Source organism: Orcinus orca, chromosome 5, assembly GCF_937001465.1.
Source record: "Orcinus orca chromosome 5, mOrcOrc1.1, whole genome shotgun sequence".
Taxonomy (NCBI): domain Eukaryota; kingdom Metazoa; phylum Chordata; class Mammalia; order Artiodactyla; family Delphinidae; genus Orcinus; species Orcinus orca.
Window position 1 is genome coordinate 82,273,611 of NC_064563.1, and position 16,430 is coordinate 82,290,040.

At 33.6% G+C, this 16,430-nt stretch overlaps 2 protein-coding genes across 6 annotated transcripts in view; both read right to left on the reverse strand.

Annotated features, from left to right (window-relative positions):
• The window catches only part of SLC15A2 (solute carrier family 15 member 2), a 779,020-nt gene that overhangs the window by 514,671 nt on the left and 247,919 nt on the right, over positions 1-16,430 (reverse strand). The gene's annotated exons all lie outside the window — the stretch shown is intronic.
• Positions 1-16,430, reverse strand: part of STXBP5L (syntaxin binding protein 5L) — a 361,807-nt gene that overhangs the window by 66,076 nt on the left and 279,301 nt on the right. For 3 of the 5 annotated variants that reach the window (XM_033403323.2, XM_033403322.2, XM_033403321.2), the window contains 2 exons: positions 11,877-11,942; positions 5,122-5,214 (listed from right to left, as the gene is read on the reverse strand). In XM_033403323.2, the coding sequence (XP_033259214.1) occupies positions 5,122-5,214; positions 11,877-11,942 (159 nt within the window). The remainder of the gene's footprint in view (positions 1-5,121; positions 5,215-11,876; positions 11,943-16,430) is intronic. The other 2 variants (XM_033403324.2, XM_004278542.4) reach the window with 1 other exon arrangement.

Sequence of the window (16,430 nt, forward strand, 5' to 3'; positions counted from 1 at the left end):
GTATCACATTGATTTGCAGATATTGAAGAATCTTTGCATCCCTGGGATAAATCCCACTTGATCATGGTGTATGATCTTTTTATTGTATTGTTGGATTCGGTTTGCTAGTACTTTGTTGAGAATTTTTGCATCTATGTTCATCAGCAATATTGATCTGTAGTTTTCTTTTTTGTGTGATATCTTTGTCTGGTTTTGGTATCAGGGTGATGGTGGCCTCATAGAATGAGTTTGGTAGTGTTCCTTCCTCTGCAATTTTTTGGAAGAGTTTCAGAAGGATAGGTGTTACCTCTTCTCTAAATGTTTGATAGAATTCACCTGTGAAGCCATCTGGTTGTGGACTTTTGTTGGGAGTTTTTATTATTTATTTATTATTATTGTTTTTTTCGGTATGCGGGCCTCTCACTGTTGTGGCCTCTCCCGTTGCGGAGCACAGGCTCTGGATGTGCAGGCTCAGCGGCCATGGCTCACGGGCCCAGCTGCTCCACAGCACGTGGGATCTTCCCGGACCGGGGCACAAACCCGTGTCCACTGCATTGGCAGGCAGACTCTCAACCACTACGCCCCCAGGAAAGCCCTGTTGGGAGTTTTTAAATCACAGTTTCAATTTCAGTAATTGTGATTGGTCTGTTCATATTTTCAATTTCTTCCTGGTTCAGTCTTGGAAGGTTGTACCTTTCTAAGAATTTGTCCATTTCTTGTAGGTTGTCCATGTTGTTGGCATAGAGTTGATTGTAGTGGTCTCTTATGATGCTTTGTATTTCTGTGGTGTCCATTGTAACTTTTCCTTTTTCATTCCTAATTTTATTGATTTGATCCCGCTCTCTTTTTTTCTTGATGATTCTGGCTAAAGGTTTATCAATATTGTTTATCTTTTCAAAGAACCAGATTTTAGTTTCATTGATCTTTGCTATTGTTTTCTTTGTCTCTATTTCATTTATTTCCTCTCTGAGCTTTATGATTTCTTTCCTTCTACTAACTTTGGGTTTTGTTGTTTCTTGTTTCTCTAGTTGCTTTAGTTGTAAAGTTAACTTGTTTATTTGAGATTTTCTTGTTTCCTGTGGTAAGACTATATTGCTATAAACCTTCCTCTTAGAACTGCTTTTGCTGCATCCCATAGGTTTTAGATCATTGTGCTTTTGTTTTCATTTGTCTCTAGGTATTATTTCCTTTCTGATTTCTTCAGTGAGCCATTGGTTGTTTAGTAGCATATTGTTTATCCTCCAAGTATTTGTGTTTTTTTTAGTTTTTTTTTTCTTGTAGTTGATTTCTAATCTCATAGTGTTGTGGTTCGAAAATATGCTTGATATGATTTCAGTTTTCTTAAATTTTCCGAGGCTCACTTTGTGGCCTAGCATGTGATCTATCCTTCAGAATGTTCCATGTGTGCTTGAGAAGAATGTGTATTCTCTTGCTTTTGGATGGAGTGGTCTATAAATCTCAATTAAGTCCATCTGGTCTAATGTGTCATTTAAGGCCTGTGTTTCCTTACTGATCTTCTGTCTGTCAATCTTTCTAATGAGGAAAGTGGAGTGTTAAAGTCCCCCATTGTTATTGTGAATTTCTCCTTTTATGGCTGTTAGTGTTTGCCTTATATATTGAGATGCTCCTATGTTGGGTGCATAAGTCTTCACAATTGTATCTTCTTCTTGGATTTATTCCTTGATCATTATGTAGTGTCTTTCTTTTTCTCTTGTAACAGTCTTTATTTCAAAGTCTATTTTCTCTGATATGAGTATTGTTACTCCAGCTTTCTTTTGATTTCCATTTGCATGGAATACCTTTTTCCATCCCCTCACTTTCAGGCTGTATTTGTCCCTAGATCTGAAGTGGGTGGGTCTCTTGTAGAGAGCACATATATGGGTCTTGTTTTTGTATCCATTCAGCCACTCTGTCTTTTGGTTGGGGCATTTAATCTGTTTATGTTTAAGGTAATTACTGATATACATATTCTTATCTCCATTTTGTTAATTGTTTTGGATTTGTTTTTGAAGGTCTTTTTTCTTCCTGTTTTGTTCTCTTCTCTTGTGATTTGATGAATATCTTTCATGTTGTGTTTGGATTGCTTTTTCTTTTTTGTGTATCTTTGTAGATTTTCCATTTGTGGTTACCATGAGGTTTTGATGTAGCACTCTATGTATAAAGAAGATTGTTTTAAGTTGATGATCTTTTCATTTTAAATGCATTTCCAATATCCTGCATTTGTACTCTCCTCTTCTCACAATTGCTGGTTTTGAATTCGTATTTGTATGTGGATGATTTCCTACCTTTACTGTGTGTTGGCCTTTACCAGAGAGCTTTTCCCTTTGTCATTTTCTTGTTTTTAGTTGTGGCCTTTTCTCTTCCACCTAGAGAAGTTCCTTTAGCATATTTTGTAAAGCTGGTCTGGTAGTGCTGAATTCTCTTAGCTTTTGCTTGTCTGTAAAGCTTTTGACTTCTCCATCAAATCTGAATGAGAACCTTGCTGGGTAGCGTATTCTTGGTTGTAGGTTCTTCCCTTTCATCACTTTAAATGTATCTTGCCAACCCCTTCTGGCCTGCAGAATTTCTGCTGAAAAATCAGCTGATAACCTTATGGGAGTTCCCTTGTATATTATTTGTTGATTTTTCTCTTGTTCTTTTTAATATTTTTTCTTTGACTTTAATTTTTTCAATTTGATTACTGTGTGTCTCTGCATGTTCCTTCTTGGGTTTATCCTGCCTGGGACTCTCTGTGCTTCCTAGACTTGGGTGACTGTTTCCTTTCCCATGTTAGGGAAGTTTTCAACTATTATCTCTTCAAATGTTTTCTCAGGTCCTTTCTCTCTCTCTCCTCCTTCTGGGACCCCTATAAAGTGAATGTTGGTGCATTTTATATTGTCCCAGAGGACTCTTAGACTGTCTTCATTTCTTTTCATTCTTTTTTCTTTATTCTGTTCTGTAGCAGTGATTTCCACCATTCTGTCTTCCAGTTCACTTATCCATTCTTCTGCCTCACTTATTCTGCTATTGATTCCTTCCAGTGTATTTTGTATTTCACTTATGATATTATTCATCTGTTTGTTTGTTCTTTAGTTCTTCTAGGTCTTTGTTAAACATTTCTTGTATCTTTTTGATCTGTGCCTCCATTCTTTTTCTGAGATCTTGGGTCATCTTTACTATCATTACTCTGAATTGTTTTTCAGGTAGATTGCCTATCTCCACTTCATTTAGCTGTTCTTCTGGGGTTTTATCTTCTTCCTTCATCTGGGACATATTCCTCTGATGTCTCATGTTGTCTAATTTTCTGTGATTGTGGTTTCCATTCCGCAGGCTGTGGGGTTGTAGTTCTTTTGCTTCTGTTGTCTTCCCCCTGGTGGAGGAGGCTGTCTAAGAGGCTTCTGAAGGCTTCATGATGGGAGGGACTGCTTCCTGCCCACGGGCGGCTGGAGCTGGGTCTTTTTCCTCTGGAGGGCAGGGCCATGTCAGGGGATGTGTTTTACGGGCAGCTGTGTGCTCAGAAAACTTTAAGTTGCCTGTTGGATGATGCGTGGGGCTGAGTTCCTGCCCTGTAGGTTGTTTGGCCTGAGGTGTCCCCACACTGGAGCCTACAGGCTGTTGGGTGGGGCCAGATCTTGGAGAGGAAATGACGGCCTCCAGGAGGGATCACACCAATGAGTTTCCACCAGTGTTTTTGTCCTTGCAGTGAGCCACAGCTGCCCCCCCAACCTCCACAGGAGACCCCCCCAATACTAGCAGGTAAGTCTGCCCCAGGCTCTTATGAGGCATCTTCATTTTTTCCTGGTCCTGGTGCACACGAGCCCTTGTGTGTGCCTCCAAGAGTGGAGTTTTTGTCTCCCCCAGTCCTGTGGAATTCCTGTGATCAAACTCCACTGCCCTTCAAAGCCAGATTCTCTGTGGGCTCTTCCTTCCATTGCTAGAACCCCAGGCTAGGGAGCCTGATGTGGGGCTCACACTTTCACTCCTGTGGGAGAACTTCTGTGGTATAATTATTTTCCAGTTTGTGGATTGACCACTTGGTGGGTACGGGATTTATCACGATTGTGCTCCTACTGTCTCACTGTGGTTTCTTTGTCTTGTAGGATGTAGAGGATCATTTTTGGTATTTTCCAGCATTTTTTGTGGTTGATTGTTCAGCAGTTATTATTTTGGTGTTTTTGTAAGAAGGGGTGTGCTCACATCCTTCTACTCTGCCATCTTGTCTCCACTGACCGGATGTCATATAATTCCAATTGTGATTATTTTTTGTAATTCCCATATTTTTTGTTCTCAATTTATTAATGAAAATCAGGGGGAAAGCTTAGGCTTTACAACTAAATAAAACTCAGTTGGGATTCTAGCTCCACTTATTTAAATACTCTGAGCTTCAGTTTTCTCATCAGAAAAAAGGCATATCACAGGGGTGTTGTATTACACAAGGAAAAAAAAAGAAACTGCTGTCTTGGAAAATTGTGGGTTACAATTATTTTTAGGTTCCTTAGTCACTGACTTTACTTGGGGTCTAGAACATTGGTAATTCAGGCTTGTTAAAGTTGTAAATCTAGTCACAACTATTTTTTAATGAATGCCTAATTTAACAAGCCATACAACTTGTGTTTGATTCTGATTTGGTCCCTATGAGCAGCATCAAATATTCAATGAATCTGCATAAAATTTACAGGACCTTTTTTCTGCTCACTACTTTTGAGAGAGCAGTGCCCCTCTGAGGTGATTCTTTGCAGTTTCCATGATAATCACAGTTGTTTCTGATCACAGAAAATATTTAATTGTATCATGAAGAGTTAAGAAGAATTTTTACAAAACTACTTTTTGGCTGTTAGGTTTTCCCTAAATTATCTGTTGGCCACTCCATTATTTTCTTATAGGCCTGATGAAATTATCCAGGTTTACAGTAAAAAAACCCCCACCACTATCTAAATTCTATGGCAAATGTCAAAAGCCTTAGGTATTCCTGCTTTATATCTCCTGAAGTTGGTGTCTGTAGTTTTAACCACTGCTTTAGGAAAATTAGTCTTCATTCACCGTGAGAGACCTGTGTTTTCAGCACAACAAGTAAGAATAAAGGTTTTGAGACAAATTGTGAAGTCTAGAAAATTATGGAGTATGAATAACTTCTTTGTTCATAAAAGAGATTTTCACTTTCACCTGGCAAGTGATGTACTTGATTCCTCTGTCTCACAGCTGGTATTTCATTCCTATAAAAGCCTGGTGCTGCCTCGGGAGTTCTGGTAGCAAGTCCTAAAGGAAGGGAATAAAAAACTATTGGCATGTAATTTTTAGCCCAAGTAAACCAAGTATTTTTACCTTAGAGGTGAATTTCATGATAACTATTTGGAAGGGTGTCTGTTTTGTGCCTTTACCTGAGTATTTTGGTACTGCCTCAACAGAGGACTCTTTGGAAGGAAGAAGCATTCTTCTTTAGAGGATGTAACGGGGTTCTAGACATGTAGAATCACACAGAGGCAGCATTCAAACTAGGCTATGAGACCTAGTTCTAACTCAGGTTTGAGAACAACAGAGTTGATTACTTCTTTTTTAGTATTTTGTGACATTATTTTTTGTGATATTTTTTAATAAAGATTTTTTTTTTTTTTTTTTTTTTTTTGCGGTATGTGGGCCTCTCACTGTTGTGGCCTCTCCCGTTGTGGAGCACAGGCTCCAGATGCACAGGCTCAGCGGCCATGGCTCACGGGCCCAGCCGCTCCGTGGCATGTGGGATATTCCCGGACCGGGGCACAAACCCGCGTCCCCTGCATCAGCAGGCGGACTCTCAACCACTGCGCCACCAGGGAAGCCCAAGATATTTTTAAGGATAAATATTTCTATCACCCTAGTCTTCACTTGAATTTGGTAGCATTATAAGTCTGTTGTATATTGTGGACAGTGAGAATCATGAGGATGGATAGCTGCATAGGTAGCAGCTGTATTAGGACATAATGCTAACCTAGAAAATGATGTTGAACTGGGAAAATGATTTTTAAAGGCAAACCTTCAAGTAGGACAAATTAGAAAAATGCACACCTTGTGGGCAGATATAACCCTACAGTTGAAGGCTTGGTTTCTTGGGCCAAAGAAAAAGGGGCTGTTTCCTTTAGGGGACTGCAGTTCTGTTCCAGGTAAATGGAGCTAGGGCTCATGTTAGCTTCTGCTCACCCCCTTGGGATGTATGTTTATGCAGTGCACAAAATGCACAAGCGTACCTGGTGAGGGAAAAATGGTTACACAGCTTTAAGGAAAAATAATAACAATTTGTATAACTATTGCTTTAATGTTGGTTTCTGCAGATAGACTGTCAGTTCCATTTGGCATGGGGTATGTTAATTTTGTTCATTAGTTTATTCTCAGTGGATATCATAATATCACTCTAACTGTAGATATTGTAAATTACTTGTTAAATAGTTGGGTGAATGAATAATATGAAATGATTGTTATCCTGGAAGCTGAGAACATCAGCATTCTGGTTGGCTCACTGGGACCCTTTCAGCTCCCAATCCCTACTCTTGTCTCTCTCATCATCCTAAAGGAAATATTTAATAGTCATTCTATTAATTAGAATTATTATTCTATTAATATTTAATTTAATAAAATATTAAACTTCACCCTATATTACTTGTGGTTTATTGGGCTAAAAGGGAGTTTAAGATCCATGTAGGAAAGCAGAGTTATAAAATGATTATCAGTTTCTGGCTCTCCTAATTTCTGACCTCTCTTACTCAGAGATATTCCTCATAATTAACTCTGAAATCTTGAAAGACTCATACCTGAGACTGGAAAAAAGAAAAGATATCTGCTAACACCACATCTATTCAGCATTGTTTTGGAGGTCCTAGCTAATTTTTTCCCTTAGAAAGAAGAAATGGAACTGTCATTTTAACAGGGGGGAGCATAATTGGATACATAGATAATCTAAAAGAATTGACAAATTACTGAAATAAGTTTATCAAATATTCCAGACATGAGGTCAATATACAAAAATTAATTATTTTTATATTCTAGCCATAAAAAATAATAAAAAGATATTTAAAAATTTACAACATAAAAATATCAAATACTGAGTAATAAAGCTAATGAAAGATGTGTAAGACCTCTACAAAGAAGACTAAAAATATTAAAGTAAAGAAGACATAAATGGAGAGATACCAAGTGGAAAATTCATTGTTGAATGTCATTTCTGACCAACTGATCTATAGATGAAATAAAATTACAATCACTATCCAGACATATTTGTTTGTGTGCAAACTGACGTTTTTTCTAAAAGTTATATGAAAAGAAAAGACCTAAAATAGCTATAGCATTCTTGAAAAAGAGCTACAAAAACAAAATTGAGGACCTATACAACCAGCAATACTATAAAGCTACAGCAATTAAAACAGTGTGGAATCGGATTAATGGTAAACACACAAATGAAATAGAACATAAAGTCTAGAAACATGCACATACATGGTAGAGTACACTAATTTGTGGCAAAAGTACCATTTCAGTGTAGTGGGGGAAATGATAGTTTTCTCATAAATGGTCCTTGTCAACTGGATACCTAAATGAAAGTAATAAACCTTGACTCTTTCCTCACATTAGACACAGAAATACATTTCAAATGGAACTTGAACTTAAAAGTGAAGGTACAACAATAAGCCTCCTAGAAGATAGGGAAATAGTTTTATGAACTTGGGGTGGGCAAAGATTTTCTTAAAAATAAAACAAAGCACATAAAGCACTAATAATAAAAGAAAGTATTGATCAATTGAATAACATTAGCATTAAAAACTTCTGCTCATGATAAGATCACCTTTAAGAGAGTAAAAGCAAGGCACAGAATGGGAAAAGATATTTTGCCCTATATACATCCAACAAAAGTACTTCTTTTTATGTATGTATCTACCTATCTACATACATATGCAGAATTTCTTATATATCAAAGAAAGTTGGCAACATAATAACAATGAGTAAAATACTTGAATATCTTATAAAAGAGGATATTAAAAATAGTCAATAAATGTAAAAGTTCATCAAAATCATTAGACATCAGGGATATGCACTGCAAGTTAATTCTACAGCAAGACAGCACTATATACACTCCAGAATGATTGAAACTGAAAAAAGAAAATTGGAAAGTATGTGGAACAAATAGAACTTTTATACACCGTTAATGGAAGTAAAATTGGTGCAACCACTTTAGAAAACTTGGTAGTATTTCCTGAAGCTGAACATATGCATACCCTATGACCTCAAAACTCACTCCCAGATACATGTAACACAGAAATGAGTTATATTTGTATTAAAAATTAGACAAGATTGGTCATAAAAGCTTTACTTATGACCTCAAAACTCACTCCCAGATACATGTAACACAGAAATGAGTTATATTTGTATTAAAAATTAGACAAGATTGGTCATAAAAGCTTTACTTATAATAGCCCCCAACTGAAAACCACCTAAAATGTTCAGCAATAATAAACTGCATAAATAAATTGAGATATATTCATATAATGGATCATTACACATCAATAAAAATCATTCAGCAACATAGATATCATACACATAATGTTGAACAAAATAAGCAAAAAATAAAAGTAAATACTGAATGATTCCATTCATCTGAGAGTCCAAAACCCACAAAACTAATCTATGATGATAAAAGTCAGAATAGTAGGTAACTTTGTGGGGGTTAGTGGCTGAGAGGGGCATAAGGGGAGGTGCCCGGGGTTCCAGTAACATTCTATATCTTGATCTGGGTAAGTTTACTTGGTGTATTCATTTGTAAAAACTAGTCTACCTGAACTCTTAAGAATTATGCACTTTGAGGTTTACATATTGCACCTCAGTTTAAAAAAAGTTTACCTCAAAAGAGGTAAGGCCAAGGAATACAAAAAGAAATTACAAATAAAAGCAAGAGTTGTGGTATTAATAGCAAACAAGGTGAATTCAGGTGAAGGACACAATATGAAATGAACAATGGTGATTAATGGTAAAGAATGTATGGATATATCTTTGAATATTTACACATGAATATTTTAAAAAATAAACAGCAGATACAAGGAAAAATAGACAGAAACACATGATTAATACAATATTTTAATTCACCTTTTCCCCATCTTTGACAAGTCAAGTAATCAAAATATAAGTAATGACATGAGAGACTTAAATAACATGATTAATAAGGTAAAACTTACAGCTACCTAATGCCACATATTTACATTAAATAACTCTTGGGTCAAAGAAATATAAACAAACTGTTTACTATATAGAAAATACTGTTAATGCAATCATAATATATCAAAAGCTATTACATGTTAAAACAGAGTTCAAAGAGAAATTTAGCCTTGTTTTATCAATATGTAAGAAACAATAAATATAAATGAATTAAGCATCTACCACAAACAGGTGAAAAAGGAAAAAGTAAAATGAAGGAAAACAGAGGAGACTAATAAAGATAAAGGAGAAATCAGTAAGCTAAAAAACAAATTTAAAAAAACCAGTAAAACCACTGTTTGGGTTTAAACAGCAAAATAGATCAATTTAGTTACCCTAATTAAAGAAAGGCTCTCAATCTTTTCATATGTGTATTGTATATTTTTAGAAATGTTCCGTAATGAAAAAATTTTTCAGAGAAAGTACAAACATACAAGATAAGTAACTATAAAGGGTAAATGACAGGGGAATTCTACTAAAATGTTAAAAAGTAGATAACCAATAGTATTTAAATTGTTGGGCATAAAGAAGTCCTTAAAAGAAAAGATCAATGATTAGAAAAAAACTGCTCTAAGGCAAGATATACCACAAGCAAAGTTAAAAGTTAAAATTGAGAAAAATATTTGGATCTCATGTCATAAAGGGAAAATCTTCTTAACTTATGAAGAGGACTAATTAATTTAAAAAGAATGAACAACCCTATAGAAAATGGGCAAAGTATATGAATAGATAATTTACAAAAAATATTTAAAGAACTCTTAAATATATAAAAGGGTGTTCAACATCACTTATAATATGTGAGAGGTAAATTGAAACTGCATTGACATATTCTCTTTACCAAACAGACTTGCAAAGATAAAAAAATTTGATAACCAATATTTTCATGTTATTGCTAGAAGGAAAGAGAACTGTGCAAACCCCAAGAAGAGCAGTTGGGGAGTATCTATAAAGATTAAACAGGTGTATACTCTTTGACCCAGCAACTTCAATTTTAGGAATTTATCTGATAGATATACCTGCACACATTTAAAGTGAGGAATGTACCAAGGTTAGTCACTGTGGCATTGTTTGACATAGCAGTAGACTGGCACTAAACTATATGTCCTTTAATTGGTAAAATGATTAAATAAATTATAGTACACACATGTAATTCAATATCATATAAATGTAAATAATAAGAAAATACTTTATGTAATGAAATGGAAAGCAAGATACACTGTAAAGTGAAACAAGCAAAGTACAACGAAGTGCATAATATTACTATTTTTGTACAAAACAGAAGGCAAAAGTCTGTTTCTTTTTGGTTTGTTTACAAACACAAATTGCCTGGAAGGATAAACAAGAAACTACCAATAATGTTTAATTTTTCAAGAGAGTAGAAACAATGTATGGGGAAGGATGGGAGGGAAATTTATTTTTATTCTATTTCTTTTTGATATTAGAACCTAATAAATGTATTACTATTCAAATTCAGATTATGGATGAGAATTTAAAGTGAGGTTAAATTAATTGAATTTGATATAGAATATTAAATTATATTTTAATTGAAGATTTCTGACACGGGAAAATATCAAAGTAATATTTTAAGGAGATTAATTTTGCAACATGATATGCAAAATGAATTCTAAGAGGGAGAGATGGAAAATAGAGACACCTGTTAGAATAATTTTGTAATATTCTAGGTATGGTGTAATAAATACCTATATTAGGATGGTGCCAATGGGAATGCAAAAGAAAGGGTAAATGTATGAGACCATGCTTAACATGAAAGCAGTAAAATAAGGATTAGATGGATATGATTAAAACAGAAATTTACACAGGACACAACTAGATTCTATTCAGCCTACATTCCTGAAGAATAACAATAAACAACTAACAACTCTTAAGGAAGTAGATTGAAGAATGTCACAATTCCAGCTGAATTTCTAAAAGTCAAAATTCATTGCTTTATAAAGAGATAACTAAATGTTTATAAATTTGCATGAAGTTAAAAATAAAATAAATAAAATAATTTAAATAAAAAAATAATTTTTTGATACTCTATGAAAACAGATCTACAATTCAATGTCAAAGATATACCTAATTTTTTGGTGCTTAAAAATTTACACATTACTATGTGTATATTACAGAAAAATCAGGTAAATAAAAAATTTTTAAAAAGCAAATTATTCACAATGCTGACACCCAACAATTTGTACTATACCTTTTTTTTTCACAGACCTTAAAAACTTATTCCTAAGAAGCTTTATACTCATATTTTTAATATAATGGGCTCACAACATATATTATCATTTTTCTTTTGCCAATGAATATACATGTTTCAAAACTATGATCCAGAGGGATGGTTTCATATGTTACTGCACCTACAGTATATATTTCCCACTAATTCAGCTCTAGCTATGAGACAGTTTCTGTATAATATTACAATTTTTACTTAGCATTATTAATATATCTGCAAAATAACTTCCTTTAAAATGTTTTTAGAAGTATTATACTCATACCTCTGATCTTAATTTTTTGGGAAGTAATAAATATTTTAAGACATTTATTTCTATTTTATTTTGGAATAGAATTTGCTTATGGTTAAATTTCAAAATGAAATTACACCTAATTACCAAAATTATGAATTTCTCAAGAATTATGAAGATAAAGCAGTAGATTACTGCAATGAAGTAATCTTCAGAAGATTGAAAAATACCACTCATGTTTACCTGAAGTGGGAGACTTGCAACGCTCAAGTTCCAGGGGAACTGGACTGTCATTCAGCTCAGTTAAACCTGAAAATAAAATGACAAAAAATGAGAAAATTTGCTAAAATTTCGCAGATAATTCTTATTAATTCCTATAAGTTTTAAAAGCTTTTATTTTTCCCCTGTGAGAACTTTTCTATGCTTATGTTATGACAATTATTTTGAAAAATTTTAACAATGACATAGGAAAAAATAAGCAATAACTGATATATAAAGGGTAACTGAATATGATGGTGGAAAGATATAAAAGTCCTTTTCTTATTTTTTCATATGAAGTAACTGTTTTAGTAAATGATGTGGTTTCATCTGAAAATAAACCAAGAAAAACATGAAGTAGAAGGGGTTTTTAAAAAGATCTAATCAAATCTTCCACTTCCAAGAGAAACGGTTATTGGCTTTTTAAAAGACCTTCAAGGAGATATAACAAATTTTAAATATTATACCTATTTATAAAAATGCAGTATTGTATAGTAAATACTAAATGATTTGTTCAATGGTATCAAATTCCTTCTTATAATAAGCACTATATTTTCCTCATTTCTAATATTTCTTATATTCTATTGTCACTTTCCTGAAAAATATAAGGATAGGCACAATAGATTAATAAACATTTTGTAATTCCCACTATCTGCCAGTCTGCTTTCCTGTGTCATTCACAAAATATCCTTAGGGTTTTCCTACCCTTATTGGAGAGTTTCATATTTTTTCTTTGTAAATAAGTATTCAGAGTTTCTACTTTAATGTAAATCCCATACCCAGGGGTACTTAAGAGCCATTGTCAATTACCCAAACCATCTTTATTCATATTCCTTTCCACCACCTCCTTTATATAATTTGTACCAATAAACTTGCTGTAGGTTCAAAAAAATCATAGAATTTTAGAAAATGTCCATTGTCACACTCTATCCCAACCCTTACATTTTATAAATAAGAAACTGTAAGTTCGGAGAGCTTAAACTATTTAAGGTTACAGAACTGAGTAGTGCCAAATCTTCAATAGAATTCTTTATATATTTTGCTTAAGAGTCTTTTGTCGGAAGTAGGTATTGTGAATATTTTCTTCCATTTGTGACTAACTTTCCATTTTCTTGGTGACAATAAGATGTCTTTTGATGAGCAAAAGATTAATTTGCCTTAAGGGCAATTTATTGATTTTTTTCTTTTCTTTAGAATTTTTTTTTTTTGGTTCCTATATAAGTAATCATTGCCTACCCCATGGTAATGAAAATATCACTCTTTGTTTTCTCAAGAAACTTTTTTAATTTTTAGCTTTCATTTTCAGGGCTATAATTAATCTCAAGTTAATTTTGATTATGGTGTGAGGTAGGGATTAAGGTCCATTTTCCCCCTATTTGCCCAGTTGTTCATGATTATTTATTAAAAAGATTTTCCCTCCTCATTGATTTGTGTTAGTGCCTTAGTCAAAAATAAATTGACCATGTATGTGTGGGTCAAGTTCTGGATTCTCTATTCTGTAATCATTGGCCTATTTGTCTTTTTTTTTTTTTGACTACCACACTATCTAATTAATGCAGGTTTATATTACATCTTGTAATCAGGAAGTGAAATCTTCCAACTTTGTTCTTTTGCAAAAGTGTTTTAGTTATTCTAGATTCTTTGCATTTCTACATACATTTTAAAATCAGTTTGTCAATTTCTATAAAAAGATATGTTAGATTATTATTGAGTTGTGATAAATCTATAGATAATTTGGTAGAATAAATATCTTAAAAATATTGAGTCTTCCAACCCATAAAGATGGTATCTCCTCCATTTCAATAATGTTTAAACATTTTCTTTCTGTAGATTTGAGTGTACAGGTCTTATACATGGCATTTTTCAAGTCTTCTATTTCCTCTTTGGCCTTCTGCCTAGTTCTCGTATTATATTTAAAAGTGGAGTATTAAAATTACCAATAATTGTTGAATTGTCTATCCCTTTGATTCTGTCAGATATTGCTTCATGTACTTTGTAGCTCTGTTGTCAGGTGCATATATTTATAATTGTTATATCTTTTTGATATATTGACCATTTAATCATTTTAAATTGTCCCTCTTTAGTGAAATTTTTTGATTTAAAATCTATTTTGTCTGATATTGGTAGAGCTATTAGATTACTGATCTGAGATCTTTTTTCTAATTTAAGCTTCTAATGTTGTAAATTTTCCATTAGGCACTACTTTAGTAACATCTCAATATCACAAATTTTGATATTTTGTGTTTATACTTTCACTAAGTTAAAAATATTTTTAAAATTCCCTTGTGATTTCTTTTTTAAGTCATGAGCTATTCTTAATTTTCAAATATTTGGGGATTTTAAGACATATTTGTTACTGATTTCTAATTTAATTTCTTTTATGATCAGAGAACTTACTCTGCTTGATTTTAATTCTTTATTGTTTCATGACTCAGTCTATATTTGTGAATATTCCACATCTAATGAAAAAAATGCACATTTTCATTAGTGTGGTGTAGGTGTCTATTTATGTCAGGTCAATTTGGTTAAGAGAGTTGCTTAAGTTTTTTATAGCCTTACCAATTTTTGTCCTTAGACAACTCAAGTGAAGTGCTAATCAATCAGATTCTACACAGTACTGAATTGAACTAGGGCTGGTCTGCAGCTTTAATTAGATTAGGTTTCCCTTCAAAATCTCTTTGCTCCTCAATCCAACACTCAAACTTCCCTAACCCTTCCTCAAGGGGCTGATTCCTAATTTTCCCAGTATTTGTGCAGAAAGAGGGTTGAGATGCAGTTTCAGATAGTTTAATTCAGCTTGGGTCAAATTCTATAATAACCCCTGAATGCAAGCACTTTGAGAGTGCATAAATTCTCTGTGCTTTCTCATTTGCTGCCACTTTCTCAGAAAAATTCTGAGAGTGGTGGGGTTAGTTGGCAGAGAATTGCCAAACTGAATAATTTTGTGTTTAGAGCTATTTCAGATTCCCATTCAACAGTTCAGTCCAGATAGTCATTAAACCTATAGTTGTTCCTATTCTTTGCAGTCTGTCCATCTATAGAAGGCCCATTCCTTTCCTGACCTGTGTCCAGCTCAGTCACTTGCCCCAGGTATAAAAGCAGCTGGGGGTTCTGCTTATCTATGAATGGCTCTTATCTCTCTGGAATTCAGTTAATCAAGGCTTCTTTGAATCCACGCTTCAGAAGCCTCGTAGAAAAGTATAATTTTAATTTTATCATTGTTATTATCACAGGATTTTATTATTGTTGTGTCATCATTGTTACCATGGGGATGAAGAATTTTTATATCTTTCAACATCCTATCTGGAAATGGAAAGCCCCTCCATTTATGTCTAATCTCTTGGAAATACTGTTAAAGCTGTATTGAAGGCATGTGGAACAAAGGACTGGAAACCAGGTAAACTGGTTAATCCATTACTGACACTAGTAGGTATTCATTGAAGTGCTCAGGGTAATGCCAAATAATTGTGTTTTTCCTCATAATATATTGAACACTCAATGGTGAGATTTCCCAAAGATTATGTGGAGAAAGTTATGTTTGATATATGGATAAGTAAAGCAAATGGACAACTAAATTTGGAAGATTTGTATTGGTGATTCATTAGAAAATAGTAAATCCCGGTTAAGATCAGATAGAGATATTTTATGGTAAATAAATAATTGAATATCAGAAGACAAAACCCCCTTGGGTACAATGAATTATATCAACATTTATTTAAAGATTTCTAAGAATATATACCTATAATGTGTCTTAATGGATAATTTAATCAATATCTTATTTGAAGTAGCAACTTGTGAATGTTAAATAAAATACCAATATTCTTTAGGAGACTAATACCCAGTGTACAAATGTCTTCACATATATAAATAGTCTACACTTTGGGAATGTTCTTACCAAATTACCATTTACCATATAAACTTCTCTGGTCTCAATGCTTTCAAATTTGATTGACATTTTAGCCAAATAATTTTTTTGTTGTGGGGTGATATATTGCAGGATGTTTATCAGCATCTATGGCTTCTACCCACTAGATGCCAGTAGAGTACTCCTCCCCGCAATTGTGACAACAAAAAATGTTTCCAGACATTGCCAAATATCCTCTGGGGGACAAAATCATGCCGGGTTGAGAACCACTGCCCTAAGTTATATTAGCTGTTTTATTTGTTCGAGTCACACTGAAATTACTATTAAACTAAACTCTAGAAAACTCACATAAATTACTAAGTAATATCTCCCCTATTTTTAATTTCTTTGTTCATTTTTTTAGAATTCAAAGATGGAACCTTATATTTTTATCAGTGTGCTTTTCAGTACAAAGTTTGGAGTAAGAAAACACTGTCAAACTGATTTCAAAAAGAAACCTATTAAAATACAGAACTGAAAAGCAGAGATGTGAAAATCACTTGTTTCATTTCTCAACCAAATCATACATTTTGTAACTTATCCCTCTGATTCTGTAGCTTTCTCCTTTTCTTTTATGTACCTCTCTATTACAATAGAGAAAACTTCCTATTAAATACTAATCTTTGTACATATGC